The sequence below is a fragment of the Aquarana catesbeiana genome, linkage group LG08 (assembly GCF_042186555.1).
Source record: "Aquarana catesbeiana isolate 2022-GZ linkage group LG08, ASM4218655v1, whole genome shotgun sequence".
Classification (NCBI taxonomy): Eukaryota; Metazoa; Chordata; class Amphibia; order Anura; family Ranidae; genus Aquarana; species Aquarana catesbeiana.
In genome coordinates this window covers 30,670,645-30,691,805 of record NC_133331.1, presented here as the reverse complement: position 1 = coordinate 30,691,805, position 21,161 = coordinate 30,670,645, and the positions used below count along the sequence as shown (strand labels likewise).

At 41.7% G+C, this 21,161-nt stretch overlaps 1 protein-coding gene across 2 annotated transcripts in view; it reads left to right on the top strand.

Moving 5' to 3' along the window:
• INPP5A (inositol polyphosphate-5-phosphatase A) overlaps positions 1 to 21,161 on the top strand; it is a 611,899-nt gene that overhangs the window by 524,267 nt on the left and 66,471 nt on the right. For both annotated transcript variants that reach the window (XM_073595667.1, XM_073595668.1), the window contains exon 12: positions 6,574 to 6,647. In XM_073595667.1, coding sequence (XP_073451768.1) covers positions 6,574 to 6,647 — 74 coding nt within the window. The remainder of the gene's footprint in view (positions 1 to 6,573; positions 6,648 to 21,161) is intronic.

The following is a 21,161-nucleotide window of genomic DNA, read 5'->3' as shown; positions in this document are numbered from 1 at the left end:
TGGCGTCCATGAAGGTGTGTGTTTTTTGTAGGATGTACATGGTATCTATGGAAGTACTGTTTCTTGGGGATGGTTGGTTTAGTTGTGTTGTCCACGGTTACAGGCCATATATGACTCAAACTGGTGGCATCTTATAGGTTTGCGGTCTCGGGTCCCCTAGCAAACCCTGTTGAGTATGGTGGTTTAAGTGGGTCTATTCCGCGGACCGGAAAATCTGTCCCTGTTATAGGGAAGGTTGGGTATGGGTGTTGAGTATGGGGAAACTCTAGCTTGGGGTGTATGAGGCTTCCTTTTAGGAATCTTGGGGTGTAGGAATGTAGGGAGAGGGGTGGTAGGGGGGAGTGTTATCGCCCTTGGAAGGCCATGAGTGTCATCCTCTACATTGGTGGGTATGTGGGTTGGGGCTGGGATATCCAGGGCAGTGTGAAAGAAGTGGAATGTAGGGGCAGTTTCTTCCTCCTCCTCCGACCTGACAGTTTATTATAGCAAATTTTTACCAGGATAGTAATTGGTTGAATTCAGTTAATTTTTGAAAGTGGCGCCAGCATGCCCAAGTTTTCTGAAACTTATTAGGTGTGTCTCTGGCTTGGTGAATCAGTTCTTACATGTCTTTGTATAACTTTTTAACTTGCTGATATGCTATGGATTACAGGAGGATACATGGGTGTTAAGGAAATCTTCACAAACATGGGAATAATGTACAGACTCCATGAAGAGGGTGTCCTTGGAGGGGCAGAGCTAGGGCAGGTTCAACCTTGCACAGTGCAAAGCATAACCCTCTTAAGTTTCTGAAAGTCAAAACTTGTCTACAGCTCCTCTCCCTAGACTGATGAGAGGGAAGTGTCATGTAAGTCTCATAGCTTGGGAACTAAAGATGGCTTGTCCCCAGTCCGCTCTGACAATTGTCTCCCCCTCCACCAGTAAGTAACCACTCAGGCCAGCTGGAGTTAAATAGCCAAAGCAGCCTTTTATTAACAAAGATCCATAAATAACATATAAAAGTGACAATGTAAACACAGTATAACTGGAGCCTCAAGGTCCTAGTAGGCATCAAGAAAAAGAAAGTACCAGTGTCCTACTTAAAACAGGCCTCCAGCCACAACACCAACAACTGACTCTGAGACAACCAACCACAGATACCTCCATTACAACAACTGGGAGCCGTACCTCAAACAGGTCCCTATAAAGTACCTTTTGTGCCCAGAGTAACCTACAAGGACCTTGCACCCCGCTTGGCTGCATGACAACAAGCACCCAACAATCAAAAAACCCAACCCACAATAATAAATTGATCAAACAAGGGGCGGGCGAGAGGAAAATTTCCCCCGGCTAAACTTCTTTCCAACTGAAGACCCCCTGCCAAACCCTGCGATTCCACCCGCTCCCACCTATGAACACCAATTGCGTAGATCTTTCCAAACTTATTTTCCTACAAACTAATAGAACTCCTAGCTCCAACCCCCTTTAACTCTTGTCAAGCCGGCCCTTTGTTCATGTTTTACTTTTTCTTTTTTACTCCGGGCCTCCCTTACTTGAAAGTACTGGATATTTTGGTAGAAGTTGTTGATGGATGCAAGGGTTGAAAGAGGAAGGTATAAGCAACACCTGTGTTATGCAGTCATTCTTAAGTTTTTTTTTTCTAAGTATACCTTCACATTGACATACATTAAAAAAAAGAGAAAATAAAATTAAACCATTGCAGGTCCTATCTCTCAGTTTACCCTCCTCCAACAATGCAAGGTCAGCACTCGCTAGTAGGAGTTATCCCAATTTGACTGCAAAAATGCAAATATCATTTAAAGTATAACTAAAGGCAAACATTTCTTTTTAGTTTTGGATTGAGTGGAGAGGGATTAGTACACCTGTCAGGTTTTTATTGCTAGCTGTGCCCTCGTTAGGGAGATTTACCATCTATATTTGTCCTGCTTTTCATTATCAATGAAAGTGAAAGTAAAAGAAAATCCCTCATTTTGGGTAAAAGTCGCCACGTTAGTTTTATGTTATCCTAATTCTTGTTAAGAGGGGTATATGCTTTGAGTGTTTCAAGATAAAAAAGTATCTTAACTTGAGATAATGGCTTTATATATGAAATATTGAAATATTAGTGTAGTATGGGAGATCACCATCTCAAAGGATCCAGCAGGTTAGAATTTCTCATTGTCCATGCTTATAAATAGACATAATAAAAGAAGCATTCTAGGCATTAATGGGGAGCTTGCCTGAAATGTATTGGTTGGTAGATGCGGACCGGCAAATTGTTTTGTGTATGACTGACACAGTGTGCATTTTAAAAGATTTCAACATGGTTACTTGTTATCCTGTGGGTGGGTACTGTGTTTTCTATTCTCTTACGTTTCTCTTCTCCAGTTCTTATTTTTTTTTGTCTATGAATCGATTGTGTTTTACAGCTCGATAATCTAAATTTAAACACAAGCATGGATTCAAAAAGTGTGTAAAACTTCCCATCTGTGAAACCTAAAATATGTAGTAAAGAGAGGTCCATCTTCCCCAGAAAATCCCAGACTGGGCTCTCTAGAGATGACGGCAGCATGGTGGCCTACGTAATCACCAATGCAGGTGGCTCAGGTAGCTGCTTTTCACACAGATAATTAATGTGTACAAGTAGCTACTAATTGCACATCTCAAAAATGATTTATGTGCTGGCAGGGGGCAAAAAAGGACAAAATGTAATTTCCTTCAGAACCTCCACCACTACAATGGTATCAGCACAGCTGTGAGATGGGATGTGATTAATGATTGTTAAGTAAATACAGAGCAGCCAGAGGAGTCTCGGTTCTGCTGACACAAATGCTTGGTGAGGAAGTGGCACTAGCCAAGTAAAGCGGATGTTGTTATGCCTTTCTGCTCCCTTGTAGGTATTGAGCATATATTAACATCTTCTACATATTAGAATGCTGTAATGTAGATCTTTATAGGCAGATCTCTCTGTACAAGCAGCCTGATCCTTGGGCGATTTCTGGCATAATAGTAAGCATAATGTACAATATATGTGAATGCGTTGTGGTGTACATTTTGTAAGGTATTGATGTTTGTGGTTGGACGTTGTTCACATCTAGGGATGGTAACCTGCTCACTTTAATATCTTATATAATTGTACTTGAATACTTTTTTCATTTGCATGTTAGGGCCATCCAACATAAATTTATAGGTGTGCAATTCTGCACTTAGATTGGTAATGTGTCAAAAAAATGATAATAAAAATCAGAAAAAGCTGCTAGCACAGGTTTAAAGATACACAATCTTCAGCAAACTAAATTATACAGTGTGCAGCAATAAAATACAAGAAATGTGAAACGGTATATTCATTAACAAATATTCATATACAGGGCCTTGAAAAAGTGATCATACCTCCTTGAAATTTTCCACATTTTGTCATGTTACAACCAAAAACGGAAATGTATTTATTGGGATTTTATGTGATAGACCAACACAAAGTGGCACATAATTGTGAAGTGGAAGGAAAATGATAAATGGTTTTCAAAATGTTTTAAAAATATGTGAAAAGTGTGGGGTACATTTGTATTCAGTCCCCCCCCCCCCCCCCCGAGTCAATACTTTGTAGAACCTCCTTTCACTGCAATTACATCTGCAAGTCTTTTTGGGGATGTCTCTACCAGTTTTGCACATCTAGAGAGGGACATTTTTGCCCATTCTTCTTTGCAAAATAGCTCAAGCTCTGTCAGATTGGATGGAGGACGTCTGTGAACAGCAATTTTCATGTCTTGCCACAGATTCTCAGTTGGATTTAGGTCTGGACTTTGACTGGACCATTCCAACACATGAATATGCTTTGATCTAAACCCTTCCATTGTAGCTCTGGCTGTATGTTTAGGGCCGTTGTACTGCTGGAAGGTGAACCTCTGCCCGTTTTTTTAAGTCTTTTGCAGACTCTAACAGGTTTTATTCTAAGATTGCCCTGTATTTGGCTCCATCCATCTTCCCATCAACTCTGACCAGCTTCCCTGTCCCAGCTGAAGAAAAGGGTCCCCACAACATGATGCTGCCACCGCCATGTTTCACGGTGGTGATGGTGTGTTCAGGGTGATGTGCAGTGTTAGTTTTCCCCCACACATAGCGTTTTGCTTTTAGGACAAAAAGTTACATTTGGGTCTCATCTGACCAGAGCACCTTCTTCCACATGTTTGCTGTGTCCTCCACATGGCTTCTCGCAAACTGCAAACTGAATTCTTATGGCTTTCTTTCAACAATGACTTTCTTCTTGTCACTCTTCCATAAAGGTCAGATTTGTGGAGAGCACAACTAATAGTTGTCCTGTGGACAGATTCTCCCACCTGAGCTGTGGATCTCTGCAGCTCCTCCAGAGTTACCATGGACCTCTTGGCTGCTTCTCTAAATAATGCTCTCCTTGCCCGGCCTGTCAGTTTAGGTGGACGGCCATGTCTTGGTAGGTTTGCAGTTGTGCCATACGGATGATGGATTGAACAGAGCTCTGTGAGATGTTCAAAGTTGGGGATACTTTTTATAACCTAACCCTGCTTTGAACTTCTCCACAACTTTATCACTGACCTGTCTGGTGTGTTCCTTGGCCTTCATGATGCGGTTTGTTCATGAAGGTTCTCTAACAAACCTCTGAGGGCTCAACAGAACAGCTGTATTTATACTGAGATTAAATTACACACAGGTGGACTCTATTTTTGCTAATTGGGTGACTTCTGAAGGCAGCTGGTTCCACTGGATTTTAGTTAGGGGTATCAGAGTAAAGGGGGCTGCAAGCCACATTTGTCAGATATTTATTTGTAAAAAATATTGAAAACCATTTATCATTTTCATTCCACTTTATCATTATGTGCCACTTTGTGTTGGTCTATCACATAAAATCTCAATAAAAAACTTTTATATTTTTTCCTTGTAACATGACAAAATGTGGAAAATTTCAAGGGGTGTGAATGCTTTTTCAAGGCACTGTATAATAAAGGTGACCAAAGTTCAGTCAATCCAGTGACATTCAGTGCTCAAAGTAATGTCCACCAGAGAGCAGGAGGTGTTTCAGAGCTCCAAAAGTCCAACAGATAGGAGTGAGGTTGGATGCTTACCAGAACCCAATGGCTCTCAAACAAAATGAGAAGTCAAAAGTACAAGACTCTGGTCCAGCCGCACCTGGAGTATGCCGTCCAGTTCTGGGCACCAGTCCTCAGGAAGGATGTACTGGAAATGGAGCGAGTACAAAGAAGGGCAACAAAGCTAATAAAGGGTCTGGTGGATCTTAGTTATGAGGAAAGGTTGCGAGCACTGAACTTATTCTCTCTGGAGAAGAGACGCTTGAGAGGGGGATATGATTTAAATTTATAAATACCGTACTGGTGACCCCGCAATAGAGATAAAACTTTTTTGCGGAAGGGAGTTTAACAAGACACGTGGCCACTCATTAAAATTAGAAGAAAAGAGGTTAACCTTTAAGCTATGTAGAGGATTCTTTACTGTAAAAGCAGCAAGAATGTGGAATTCCCTTCCACAGGCGGTGGTCTCAGCGGGGAGCATTGATCGTTTCAAAAAACTATTAGATAAGCACCTGAACGCCCGCAACATACAGGGATATACAATGTAATACTGACATATAATCACACACATAGGTTGGACTTGATGGACTTGTGTCTCTTTTCAACCTCACCTACTATGTAACTATGTAACTTCAGGTATGAATCCAAAATATGTCTGCATTAGGAGATGCTAATCCCTCAGGCTGCTCTCCCATATACCAGGAACTTGCAAGATATAAGCACTCAAAGCTGCAGCAATGGTAACATCCACAATGCGCTACTTCCAGCTGGTGGCCACTGTGCATAATGATGTCACATTAGGCACCAACAAAACGTATGACGAAATGCAATGGGCAGTGCCCAAAGTGACATCACGCACAGTGTCCACCCGAACTGTCTCACTTGATTTGGGATAAAAGCACAGAGAAAATATCATGAGGCAGTATTGTGGATTTTTCTTTCAAAGTAGATGCATTGGGCTCAACAGCCTCTTTTCTGTAAGGCCTCTTTCATACTGCGGCGGGAGGTGCGTCGGCGGTAAAGCTCCGCTATTATTAGTGGCGCATTACCATCGTTTTAGCGGTGGTATTCGGTCGAGAAAGGGTTTGAAACCACTGCAAAGCACCTCTGCAGATGCGCTTTGCCGGCGGTATTGCTGCGCTGCCCCATTGATTTCAATAGGCAGGAGCGGTGAAGAAGCGATGTATACACCGCTCCTTCACTGCTCCGAAGATGCTGCTAGCAGGACTCTTTTTCCCGTCCTGCTAGCGCACCGATCCAGTGTGAAAGCCCCCGGGCTTTCACACTGGAGACACAGCAGCGGCTGTTTCCGGTCGGTTTGCAGACGCTATTTTTAGTGCAATAGCGCCTGCAAACCGCCCCAGTATGAAAGGGGTCTTACAGTCCAAGGAAATATTTACTTGCAATCAAAGTGCAGTGACGCAGTCTCTGTAAAATTTCAGATGAAAATGTGGAAAGAGTGTTAATACTGCAGGTATGCTGAATATACAACATTGAATGTGTATTAATCCTTTCTTTAATTTTTTTTTTGCAGCTTTTAGAGTTTGACAAAGAGTTATCAGTCTTTAAGGACAGATTATATGAACTGGACATCACATTTTCTCCCAGGTAAGAACTTATACGTTTTGCTAAAAATCCAGCTATGCTACTTGGAGGACAAAAAAAAAATGTTACTTGTGATGATACAATTGCTTCATTAATGTGTGGCTTGTAATTAATACTATTCAGGTTTACAGGTGTAAAGTTCCAAGTACATTATTTATTTTGGCATATGTTCTTTTTCTTGATTTTTTTTCGTTTTTTACGCACGTTCTCATTTATGTGCACACTCCTTAATTGCATAAAAAAAATACATGCAGACCATCTTTTTTAATTCAGCAATACTCAATAATCGATAAACTTTCAATATTTTGACTGCTTTGAACTGGTGGGATATATCTGGTTGCTGTGGGTAAGTACACTTTGTGCATAACAATTTTAAGTATTGTGGGTTCTCGCAATCACTTTGTTGCTCAGCGTCCCCGGAAAGCGAAGAATGCAGTGGAGCAGCCAGTCCCGTTACCATAATCCAGCATCTTCTAAGCTGCCAGCTGAGGTTCTGATTATACCTGTCCCTTGGGAGGTCAGAACCGTGCTTGTCGAGGTGGCTGCTGCTCTCGATTGTTCTCACTGATTGATTATGATAACCGTAGGCCAGAAGTACGTAAATCTCTGTTCCAGTCATTTGTTATCTACCCCTGACCAGTGGTGTTAAAGGGGTTCTTGATTTAAGGGTGAGCATGAAATTCCTTCCTTAGGAAGGTTTTTGTATGTGGGATCTATGCTCACAAAGCAGCTCCCCGATGAATTGTGGGTAATTGCTGTTTTTATTGTTCCATTAACCTGCACTTGGCGTTTGCCCCGGGGATATAAAAGCTGACGTAGAAATGTCACTATGCACTACAGTGCTGGAATCTATAACAGCTCCATGGATGGTCTGTACTTAGAGATCACCGGTAGTTGCATTTGTTTTGTAGTTCAGTCAGTCTATTTTATATCCTTTCTTTGTGCTGAACACAATACTAAAATTGTGGTTGAATTGCAAGACATACAGGAAAAAAAAACACACTTTACATTATTTAGTCTTAAGTATCATAAATAAAGATTTATGGTTGGTAATGGCGCCTAGGGTGATAATTTATTGAGGTAGCTGCCCCTTTAAGGTAGACTGAATTGGTGATTAAACAAGGGTAAAGGTGTTGGCGCTATAAATCATCATATGCAAAGTATACAACATACATAGCAATGCAAGTAAAACATGTGTGTGTAATAAAGTCCAAAAGTGACAATCCCAACATCATAGATAAATGTATAGATTCTTCTGGTTTGATAGGTCCTCAAATGCTTCACCAGGAGTGCTCATGAGGTAGGCCTCATGCACACGAGACGCCGGTGCAAACTCTGCTGAACACATTTCTAAAAGCTGAAACCGGCGTTTAGAAACGCCCGTTTTGCCGCGTTTGCATGCCGCGTTTAGCCAGGTTTTACTGCGTTTGCGTCTAGAAGCGTCTGCAGAGCAGAGAATGACATTTTGTGACTCAACTTTGGGGCCCCGTATCTCGGGGCCACTTGGTGCTAGGAACCCCAAATTTGGATATGCTGTAGTTCCACTGTGTTTGCACACCAAATTTGGGGTTCCTAGCACCAAGTGGCCCCGAGATATGGGGCCCCAAAGTCGGGTCGTAAAATGTTCCTTTAAAAACACTTATAAACACAAACGCGGCTAAACGTGGTACCGGCGTTTAGCCACGTTTGGCGTCTGAAACATGGAAAACTTTTGCGTCTGAACCCATTTTTTTGCTTCTGGAAAAACGAGGTTAAACACAACTGCCTAAAAACGCCAAAAAACGAGACTGTGTACATGGACACATAGGATAACATTGAATGGGTTCAGGGGCAGTTGAAAAAAGTGTCCAACTGCCTCTGAACGCGCATTTAACAACGTCTCGTGTTCATTAGGCCGTAGATGGCAAGTTGCGAAGAGACAGCCAAGAAACCTTAAGAATTTAGAGAAGATCTGTAGAGAAGAGTGGACCAAAATCCCTCCTGAGATGTGTTCCAACCTGATCACCAACTACAAGAAACGTCCTACCTCTGTGATTGCCAACAAGGGTTTTGCCAAAGTCATGTTTTGCTTGGGGATCAAATACTTTATTTTACTCACTGAACTGCAACTAAATCTAGAACATTTGTACCATGTGTTTTTTTTTCTGGATTTTAGGTTGATATTCTGTCTTTATCATTTAAAATACACCTATGCTAAAAATGTATATAGCCTTAATTTTTTTTGTAAGTGGGCAAACTTACAAAATCTGCAGGGGATATAATAATAATTTTCCCCTGTGTGTAAGGTGCAATGCCCCCTTGTATTTTGTGGGTTGAGAAGATTGTTCAGGTCTGCTACCCACTGCTTTTGCGTTAAGTGTGCCATTTAGGTAGAACTTTTATTGTAAGATACACTGAAATGAAAAGAGCCCAGGCCCAAGGCGCATGTAGTCTGCCGCTGCCAAAATACTATCTTTGCATGCTAGGGTTTAAATTTTGCAGTCTGTTGCAAAAAACATTGTGCATATTGTACTTGGAACATATATTTTGCCATAGGCAGCTGATTGTCTAGAAGTAACCTTATATTGCCCTATGTGATTTTTATAGATAATGGCAGTTTCAACATAGTTTCTATAATATTTCTACTTTTGGAACAAATCAATGTTCCCATTGGAGAACAACTGGTTTGTTATTTAAGTCTGTACATTTGCTCTCCTTACTATGTGTGCTTTAGAAATCTTGTCTCCTTGAGCGCCGTAGATGATTTTCACATCCAAATGTCAGCTTTGTTTGACAAGTTGTAGAGGTCAAGGTCTGTATTGACTCTGGCTCTTTTGTGATTCCTAAATGACGATTCACTATACTTAACACTCAGTGTGATGGTGTGTTTTTCTGATTACAGCAAATAAAAACGGGTATTCCATTACCCGAGACATGATCTTCATGAGAAACGCATACCTAAACTTCAATAAGCTATTTCTATACTCCACACATCACATATTTACCATAAAACCATATTAAATACTTGCCTTGTAAAACGTATTACATCACTTTATAAATAGGATCAAATGTATAACTTTTAGCATAGCAGCACCCCACCCAGACCCAAACACCAGTTGAAGTTGGACTATTAATGCTTAGGTCATACAGTCCATATTGTATATATTTCATTTATAGGTGGATACTGTTTAAAGTAATTACCAAGGAGCTATTTTTTATTTATTTTTTTTCTGCTAAACCTGTCTGGATACATACAGTACAGCTAAATTTCAACCAGCATGTTTTGTTTTCTCCCTTAGTAAGGTTTATTAGCACCATCATTGCTGCCACAACTGTATTAAAGCAGCACTGGTCGGTATTTACAGAAGCTACCACTGTATGAACCTTCAGGTTCTGAACAACATATTGGTACATATGTAGCAACCTCTACCTAGTGTATGTGCTAGAGTGAGATTTTTCTGTAGTGCCGGTAAATTTAAGCAGGCCTAGCCAAATGCTAGGCCTGTTTGTTTTGATCTGTGGGCTGGGAGTGGCTAAGAGTAGGCTAGTGACTCAGTTTCATCTTTCGGTTCCCTCCCTTCTGCTTCTAGAGGCTTCTAGAAGGAAGGTGGGGAAGAAGGGTGGAGCTGTCTTGGGGTGTTTTAGTGAGCCCTGACAGATACCCAATCTGGATTGGCAGGGGGCAGGCCTCCTTAAATACCTGGAGTCAGGCCAGCAAGCCGTTCGGGTGGAAGAACTGGAGATGGAATTTTAGGATGTCGGGGCCTTTGAGGGGGGGTGACCTTGGGCCAGGGGGCACGGAGCTGAACAGGAACCCCTACACAACCCAAGGGGTGTCCTAAACAGGAGCAGGAGAGGACAGCGGGGAACACTGCCGGGCAAGTCTCCAGGAGGGATCCATCATGTGTCGGTGAGTGACAGTCACAGTCGGGAGAGTTGGGAGAGGGGGAGCATGCCGGAGTGGACTGGGAGTGTGCGGTCTGAGATAGATGTAGAGCCAGCGGGAGAGACTGTGATGTTACTGGCAGTGAAGTCAGGCTGCTGCAGTTGGGAAGATTGTCAGGATCTACAAAGGGCTGACTGGGATCAGGTGTCCACCAAAGAGGGCAGCTAGCACCAGAACTTTCTTTTGCTACACAATAGGGGCCCGCGGTCCCTGCCTGTATTGAACTTTGCTAAAGCCTGGTTGAAACCTGAGTCAGGTCTAACCATGTGCTAGCTGCGCCTGAAGACTTGTGCTGGAGGGAGAAGGAGAGATGGTCTGCAGCAAGTGTTGTGCAGGAGGAGAGTATCTAAATTGTCTCAAACCATGCAAGAATCTTTGTCCTGGGCATCCCATGAATTCATTAACCCCATCCAAGTCATAATCCCTCAATAAAATACCAAAAACAAAGCTGATGGACTTGTTCATTGTCTTGGAGTGTCTGGAAGTGAATGCCGGGCTGGGCAGTGTGACAGGTGGGCCACAATCACTCAGCAGCCCCTACGGGGGTACCGCTACACATATTTGGTGAGCAAAAACTCCAGCCTGTCCTCTGAGACCCAGTTATTCACTATTGTGTCCCGCCATCTTGCCTTTTGTACAGCACAGAGAAGATAGATCCAGGTTGTCAAAGCCTGTTGATCCTGTGACAGCCATGCGTCATTGCTTTTAGAATTTGCTATTGTCCAGGGGAAAGTTGTTAGAGATGGAAATGTGAGCTTATAAATTTTGTACAAAGCTGACAAATTTGTGTAAAATGTTTTAAATCAGTAAAACACACCGGATAAGCTGCTGAAGGAGTGGAATGTAATGGTACCACTATGTTCACATGCATAGAAAAATGCAAAGGTTCCCTTTTAAAGGAAAATCGTAGTAGTAAGGGAACCCTGGAGGCTCCCATTTCTGAGTTCCTGTTCCTGCTCCTAGGTTCCATGCTGCTTTTGCCCTCCATAGTCTCAGTGACCCAGAGCAAACATGCAGCAAGTAAAGTGAAAGCAAAACCCGAAATTCTCATATGCATACTTGTTACAGGTCAGTGAATCTGAAAGCATTGAAGTCTGAGGGTCAATCAGCATGACCTTCAATATCACAGGTCCGTATTGCCAACCTACATATTTCTCTCAGTATAAGGTTTCTTTAATCTAAACTTGCCTTAATTATGGTGTCACATAGCCTTATGCTCCATGTACACGGGACGCTGCAGCAAACTCCTCTGAACGAACGTGAAACCGGCGTTTAGAAACGCCCGTTTTGCTGCGTTTGCATGCCGCGTTCAGCGGCGTTTTACCACGTTTGCGTCTAGAAGCGTTTATTAAGATAACCTCATTAAGACCCTCCTCAAGCTTAAAAAGCATTTTAAAATGTTATTTAACTATTTCAGCCATTTTGACCAGAGTGAGTAGCAGCAGCAGAGAGAGCAGCTGTATACTTGTATTTGCCTTTATTTCTGTGCTTTTTCTTTTGCAATGGATTCCATAATGAGCATATGTGAAGAAATGCCCCTGACTTTGCTCTTGATGAGGATAGTACGACGTAGAAAATTGTGTGTGAGGTCCAGAGTCAGAGTTCGCTTCTATTGGACCCATCCATTGATTGCGCAGCGAATGTCGGTAGGGCATTTTTCCAACATGTACGTACAGCTGCGTACCTACCCCGACAAATTTTTTAATTTCACACGCATGTCCATTGCCACATTTGACCTTCTACTAGAAAAAGTATGATTAGAAAAAGTTTTTTAATTACTTTTAAAATAAAAATATTTTGTCTATTTTCTGTAAAATTAAATGGTAATTTAATTTTTTATAATCTATCAAATTTTTATTTGCAATTTTTTTTATATTTTTAATAAATATTGATTAATACATTGTTGGGATTTTTTTTAAGCTGTATAAGTAATTTTTAATCTATTTATCTATTTTATATGCAAATATTTGTTGCAAAAAATATTATATATTACATTTTTAAATTGTGCTTAATAAATATTTTTTGATTTTCTTTTTTTATTTAAAACTTTTTAAACAATTTTTTTTTTTCATTGTTTTCCATCATATTTTTGTGTTTTCAGGTAAAAAATATAGGGTACCTTTTAAAAACGCTTGTAAACTAAAACGCACCTAAACGCCGGTGTCACGTTTGGCGTCTGAAACGTGGAAATCTTCGGGGTCTGAACCCATCATTTTTTTGCTTTCAAAGAAACGCTGTTAAACACAACTGCCTAAAAACGGCAATAAACGAGACTGTGTACATGGTCACGTAAGATAACATTGAATGAGTCCAGGGGCAGTTGAAAAAAGCGTCCAACTGCCTCTGAACGTCAGTTTAGTAGCGTCCCGTGTACATGGGGAGTAAGGCTTCGTGCACACGAGACGCCGGTGCAAACTCTGCTGAACACATGTTTTTAAAAGCTGAAACGGCGTTTAGAAACGCCGTTTTGCCGCATTTGCATGTCGCGTTTAGCCGCGTTTTATCGTGTTTGCGTCTAGAAGCATCTGCAGAGCAGAGAATTACATTTTGCCATTCAACTTTGGTATCTCAGGGCCACTTGGAGCTAGGAACCCCAAACATAGTGAAACTAGCCCTACAACATATCCAAATTTGGGGTTCTTAGCACCAAGTGGCCACGAGATATGGGGCCCCAAAGTCGGGTCGCAAAATGTCATTCTCTGCTGCAGAAAAGTGCTTGACATTTTGCGACCTGAATTTGGGGCCCCATATCTCGGGGCCACTTGGTGCTAGGAACCCCAAATTTGGATATGTTGTAGAGCTAGTTCCACTGTGTTTGCACACCAAATGTGGGGTTCCTAGCACTAAGTGACTCCGAGATACGGGCCCCCAAAATCAGAGAATTACATTTTGCGACCCAAATTTGGGGCCCTGTATCTCGGGGCCACTTGGTGCTAGGAACCCCAAATTTGGATATGTTGTAGTGATAGTTCCACTGTGTTTTGGGGTTCCTAGCACGAAGTGGCCCCAAGATATGGGGCCCCAAAGTCAGATCGCAAAATGTCATTCTCTGCTGCAGTTTACCATCATATTTCTGTGTTTTCTGGTCCGAAAAATAGGGTTCCTTTTAAAAACACTTATAGATGCAGGTAAACGTGGTACCGGCATTTAGCCGCGTTTGGCGTCTGAAACGTGGAAAACTTTTGCGTCTGAACCCATTTTTTTGCTTCTGGAAAAACGAGGTTAAACACAACTGCCTAAAGACTCCAAAAAACGAGACTGTGTACATGGACACATAGGATAACATTGAATGAGTTCAGGGGCAGTTGAAAAAAGTGTCCAACTGCCTCTTAACGCGCGTTTATCAGCGTCTCATGTGCATGAGGCCTAAATTAACAGACAAAAATCTGTTTGTCTCCCTTCTATTAATTGTCTATGCATTTCTAAACCTTTTATTTCAAACCTGTACCACTTTGTTTCCAATTTTGATGCTTTCATCAGTGCCTGATGTGATAGAGTACGTATCATTATGCCTTTGACATCATATGTAAACTGGAATGCAGGAAGAGTCTAGAAGATGTTTAAGTAATTTTTTTTGCTTTTTGTTCCTGGACACTTGTATGCAGTTATATACGCAGGAGCAAAGCTTTTATTACTCTTTAAAGAGTTCCATGTCTTGTAGGTCTGGTCAGAGAGGGTTAAAAGTGGCATAAAGCCACAAAGGCTTTGGCACAAGCGGTAAATTTTCAGAGCTCACTCTAGGAGTCATCAGTCAGGTCAGGCTTGGCTGCTCCGATCACTGCTCACCCTTGTGATGAATTTTGCCTTGCCATGTTAGTTGTGGCCCTGGAGCCAGAGAGGCACGACAGAGCAGTGATGGAGTGCCGGCATCTGACACCAAGGCTTTAAAGCACTACTTTACCGCACAAAGGCCAGAGACAGAGATCAGGTGCACAATAAGGGAATGGTTTTGTTGCAGATCAGAACTCGTGATTAATATATTCTTACGGTCAACGTCCGAATGTTAATAAGAATTCATTTTGTATGGGGAGCGAGTCCAGCCATTAAAAAAACAAATGTAAGTAGAAACATTGGTTGCCTGAGTTGGACGTTTTTGTAAGATTTGCTGCTGTTCTTGATTAAGAGTAAGTAAGCCAGCATCAGAGTTCCCTGTCTACATAGTTTGCTCAGTGTCTCCTCTACAGTGAATGTTTGGTGATAAAATGTTCGAAAGAGGTTTTCATTATGCAATATCTATGGGTACTTTGAATGTGTGTGAGTAAAAGCGGCACTGTTTTTCGTGAGATACCCTAGAAAACTTCCCCTCACCTCCTCCAAAAGTTCACCCAAAATTCATTCTTAAGCCCTGTACACACGATCAGAATATCGTACAAAAAAATACCGCTTTCGAATCGATAATCTGATCGTTGGTACACAGCTTTTGTCAGAAATTTTCCCAAGGGACAAACGCAAACATTTTTCTTCTACGATTTTTGTTTAACCGCTTCAACCCCAGGAGGTTTGGCTGCTGAATGACCAGAGCATTTTTTTTTTGCGATTCGGCACTGCGTCGCTTTACCTGACAATTGCGCGGTCGTGCGACGCTGTACCCAAACAAAATTGACATCCTTTTTTTTCCCCCCACAAATAGAGCTTTCTTTTGGTGGTATTTGATCGCCTCTGCGGTTTTTGTTTTTTGCGCTATAAACAAAAAAAGGGCGACAATTTTGAAAAAAACATATTTTGTACTTTTTGCTATAGTTATATATATATATTTTTTCACAGTGGAGAGACAGGAGAGGCTCTTTACAGGCGCTATTTTTAGCGCTGTAGCGGCTGTAAAGCGCCTCATGGTGAAAGTAGCCTTAGTTTGTAGACGTGGTAACTTTACGCAAACCAATCAATATACGCTTATTGGGATTTTGTTTTTTACCAAAAATATGTAGCAGAATACATATTGGCCTAGATTGATGAAGAAATTAGATTTTTTTTTTTTATTGGATATGTTTTATAGCAGAAAGTAAAAAATATTTTATTTTTTTTTTCCAAAATTTCGCAATTTTTTTGTTTATAGCGCAAAAAATAAATACCGCAGAGGTGATCAAATACCACCAAAAGAAATCTCTATTTGTGGGGAAAAAAGGGACATCAATTTTATTTGGGTACAGCGTTGCACGACCGCGCAATTGTCAGTTAAAGTAACGCAGTCCCGTATCGCAAAAAATGGCCTGGTCATTAAGGGGGTAAAACTTTCCGTGGCCGAAGTGGTTAATGAGCTGCAGCATGCTTTCTATTTAAGTGAATAGAGGTCTGACTGTACATCCACAGTGGACAGGCCTGATCATAACCCTATTAGCCTGTGTTGTGCAACCATTGTAGGTGGGAAAGTACAAGATGATTGGCCTTCGGTAGCAAATTATGGGAAAACCAGCCCTACTGCTATTGGTACATTTTAAATGTTCTGAACACTTAAACATATTCATTGTAGTAAAAACTAGAACAACGTGAGCATCAGAGGCTGGTAGATAAACTGTCTCCTAGCCAGGCATGTATAGCAAGATAACATACATCTGCTAAACTCAACAAGTGTATGATGATGATGTGAGGATGTGCGGGCTTAAACTTCCATGGGAACATTTTCTAGCCAAACCATCCTCACAATCTTTACAAACACAAGAGCTCTGATTAATATGTTCAGAATCATTTCTTAATTTTTTTTTTGTTATCCCTTGAACTCTTTTGATAAGGGATATTTAAAGCGGAGTTTCACCCAAATTTTGAACAATATCTGTATGTATTCTCTTCCTTGCCTAGATGCTGCCATGCCGTTTAAAAATATTGAAATCGCCGTAATTACCTTTTATTTTTCTATTCTTCTTTGCCCTTCCTGGTTCTCCTCCCGTGGGAGTAGGCGTGTTTCTAGCCTCTCCCAGACTCCTGGGAGCTAGTCTCAGGCTTCCCAGGATGCCACTGAGCATGTGCAGGAACGAGCGGTGAATGCTGGGAGCACAGCATTCACCACATCCAGGAAATAAATGCTTGTGGGCTTCAAATGCCCACAATGAAGATGGAAACCGCCTGCAGTGAATAATATAAGTTATTCTTTCCGACGAAATCTGTCACAGGCGGACATATTACACACAATATGTGAGTATGTAATGCTGAGAAGAAAAGTTTGTGAATGAACTAAAAAAAAAAAAAAAAACGATAGATAGGTGGACCCCCGCTTTAAAGGGTAAAGAGGATGAGTGTGAGATAATTCTGACCCTACATAGGTGCCATCCCATATAGAACATTAAACCAATGAAAGCAAAGTTTGGTGGGACTTTACATGTACCTTGCAGGGTCTAATGAGTAGGCATACCAAATAGCTTAAAAAGTTAACAAATCTTTATTTTCCATCTAACAAATGATTGAAATAAAAAAGATTGTAAAGTACAATTGGTTAAAACCACAGTTACTGATGAAATGTCCAGGAAGTGCTGGTCCTGACTGAGGAATCAGACGATTCGTGAAGAATCATGGCATTGGCCATCTTCTCTGATTCTTCAGTCAGGACCAGCACTTCCTGGACATTTCATCAGTATCTGTAGTTTTATCCAATTGTACTTTTCTATCTTTTTAATCCAATCATTTGTTAGCTGAAAAATAAAGATTTGTTTACTATTTAAGCCATTTGATATGCCTGTTCAGTAGACCCTGCAAGGTACACGTAAAGTCCCACCAAACTTTGCTTTCATTGGTTTACTCTTTTGATAAGGGGGTTATACTGTACTTATCAATTTTGCTTTGACCAAATATGACCGTATTTTATTTTTTCCAGAAAACTAAAATAGGAGGGGTCTTCAAAAAGATTCCACACTGTTTTTTACATAGAGTTAAAAAGAAAAAAAGTGAGTAAAGTTTTTGAAGAACCCTTGTACGAGTGCACATCTAGTAGAAATGTAATTGAAACACATCAACATATGAAACTCGGCATATAAATGATACGTAATAATATATTAGGGCTCTTACTCCAGGAAAAGTATCTTTATTTAAAAGCTGAACTTTTTAGCTTGAATTTCAATTTAAGTGACATTTGATTCGTAGCGTGTCTACACAGCCTGCAATAATAATTTTATATTCTCCATTCTTCATTCTCATTATTACGATATTAGCCTGATGAATAGAGTGCCTTCAGACCCCTTAAATGCATTGGATACGTAGGGGGTACATATTGATCTGTTTTAATTAGATGAAAACCTCACATTTTGGACTCCTAATTTGGGTGATCCATTTTTTTTTTTTGTCTCTGTGGTCTCAATCCAAAGTGTTCTGAAAAACTTTCAGTACACGTGAGCGGTCTGTTCATTGCGTAATGCACCTCAAGACGCTTAAAGTGGTTGTAAAGGCAGAATGTTTTTTTATCTTAATGCCTTCTGTGCATTAAGATGAAAAGCCTTCTGTGTGCAGCAGCCCCCCTAATACTTACCTGAGGTCCCTCTCTGTCCAGCGATGTCCACAAGTGTCTCAGCCATCCGAGATTCTCCCTTCTGATTGGCTTAGATACAGCAGCGGCGCCGATGGCTGCTGTCAGTCAGCTAGCCAATCAGGGGAGAGAGGGGGTGGGGCCAAGTCGGGGCTCCATGTCTGAATGGACACAGGGAGCTGTGACTTGGCTCAGGTGCCCCCATAGCAAGCTGCTTGCGGTGGGGGCACTCGACAGGAGGGGCCGGGAGCACAGAAGAGGGACCAGAGAAGAGGAGGATCAGGGCTGCTCTGTGCAAAACGACTACACAGAGCAAGTAAGTATAACATGTTTGTTATTTTTATAGGAAAAAAAAACAACCACTTTAACTCAACTTGAATTTGTATGAGCCAGTTTTTATCTGTGATTGAGTGAAATCATCTTTCCCTTTTTGCATTACAATCCTGTCATTCAACTAATGAGATTTACAGCCACATGTGATCCTTTCCTTGTTAATTGTGTTCCAAAGCTGCATGTTAAAATGCTTATGATACCGCAACATGTGTTAGAACAGGACACTGTGTGGTGCGTCATGTTGCCATTCATACAGCACAGTGTACATGCCATGCGTTAAACCAAAAATTTTTCAGGTGTGTGTTTTTTCTGTTTCCATGTGTTGGCAGCCCATTCTGGGCTACCTTAATGCATGTTAACAATGCTAATCGCGTGCGGTGATAGATCGCAATATTTTGAAAGGGCCTAAAACATAGCTGGCAGTTTTTTAGTCTCTACAACAAAGTGTGTATATTTGCAGAATATAGTAGCTCTGTATTAAGAGAGTATGATTTTTACTTTGTTTTTCACATTTCTTAAGAGATAAATTACTTTTAATACTCATTATCAAACATATTATTCATATAATAAAGGAGAAGTACAGGCAAAGTTTGTTGGGCTGTACTTCTAATGTGGATCACAGGAGTGTAGTTTGTTCTGCACTTCTGTGACCCGTTCTCAGTAGACAGCGGGCTGAAGTCACAGAGCCGGTCCATTCTGGGGAAAGATTGTGACAATGGAGTCTGGATTCGCCCGCCTGCCTGGACCGGCACCCACCTCAGCCTCTCAGTGAGCCCCTGAGCTCGCCGCTCCCACCCCCTCCATAGCCCAGCACTCCAGTGAGCGCGGAGGGGGGGCAGAGCAGAGAGCTGCTGACTGACGGTCAGCGGCTCTCTGCTCAGGGAACCCTGATAACCGAGCGACTGGAGGTGTTGGATCGCTCCGGTATCAGTGTTAGAGGCACCAGGGGACAGATGCAGCATCAGACCGATGCTGCATCCATCTAGGTAAGTATGATTCTTAAAAAAAAAAAAAAAAATTTTTTAAATACATCTCTTTTAATGTACCTATAAGTTTGTAACATTCTGTTTTATCTTTTTAATCTGACACTTGTTTGAGCTGAAATGTGTTTATATGCTTTACTTAGGGCTAATAATTTATTATCTTTGAACAAATATCCATAATTCTCTGAAGCACGTCAATAGATGCAGAACAAGTTGCTATAAATTCTGACTGTGATTGATGGCAAGTTACATAGTGTCTTTTTAAATAAGATTTAGAGCTGTAGATAGAATAGGATGCTTATTGAGTGTCAGTATTTTGGTTGGTTAATTTGGTTGTTTAATGTGCTTCTTGATATCCCAAGTTGCTTTACTTGGCTCTTTAAAGTGGTTCTGAAGCCTTGGTGTTTTTTACCTTAAAGTATTCCCTGCATTAAGGTAAAAAAAAAAAATCCCCCCCCTCCCCTTTCCTAAAGACTTACCAGAGTTTGTTCTTGATCCAGCGTTTTCCCAGCTTCCGGTCTCCTCTGCCCTTTCCTTCTTCTTGCAGGGACTCGGGCAGCAGCAGGAGCTATTAGCTCCTGCTGCTGTCAATCAAATGCTGTGAGGAGGGATCTGGGAGCGAGGCCGAGCCGCACTGTGTGTGCACATGCATCCCTTTTGGATAATTTCGGACAAACTGTCCTGAGCTGCTCTCATGAAACCGGTGTATGAACGATCAGATTATCGTACGATCGCTTCGAAAGCGGTATCTTTTTGTCCGATTTTTTTTTTTTTTTTTTTTTTTTTTTTTTTTTGATCGTGTGTGCTAGGTTAAAAGGGTTTATATCAATGGGCGCTATAGTCAAATGCTGCATTTTCCATTCGAATGTATGCCCTGCAGATCAAATGCACCTTAACAGGATATGTTGCCTCTAAAGAAAAGCAGCACAAAGCAGGTCGATTGCAGCCTTCTGTATTGCACGTGTATTACTTGATTGAAGTCTGAGATTTTGCTGACCTGTGTTTTGACATGTGTTCTGAACACATGGCACTGGCAGAAAAACGATGTCTGCCAGCATGAGCCCTTAGAGCAGTGGTTCTCAACCTGGGGGTCGGGACCCCCTCAGGGGTCGAATGATGATTTGACAGGGGTCACCGAATCCTGGGCTGTTCCTGAAGCCTGCACCGCTCTCCCAGCCTTTTTGCGGCCGCCCAGCAGGACTATCCCTGGAGCCTGTGGCCGCCCAGCTGGGCTGTTCCTGGAGCCCGCGGCTGCCCACTCAGCCTCTTCGCAGGCACCCATTCAGTTCACGGCATGGCTGGGGGGCAGGGACTAGAGGTCAGCTGACTGGTGAGGAATGTGAAATGGGAGGGGCTGGATGAGATCCTATCTCCTGATTTTGGCATACGTGTCACTGCTACGAGACACCACAAAGTCGGAGACACAGTGAGTAACACTACCTGCGATTAAAGTTGCCATTAAAAGGACTCAGGGAGTGCTAAATGTCTGCAGGTTAGGGGTGCAAATTACTTGTCTTGGCTTGGGTGCTGACAATCCACGCTGCAAAAATAATTTTACTGTTGGAGGTCCCCACAACTTGGGAAATTTTATCAAGGGGTCACGGCACTAGAAGGTGTGAGAACCACTGCCTTAGAGAGACTTATCAATTCAGCATACAGCGTTTTATTGGCCATTAGGCCAAACATTTTACAGCTGAACCATACCTCCCAACTTTTTGAGATGGGAACGAGGGAAATCTATTAGCAAAAGTATGTAGGCATAGGACACACCCCCTGCCACGCCCCCTCAAAGGAGAATTATACATAATAAAAAATAAATAAATTAGTTA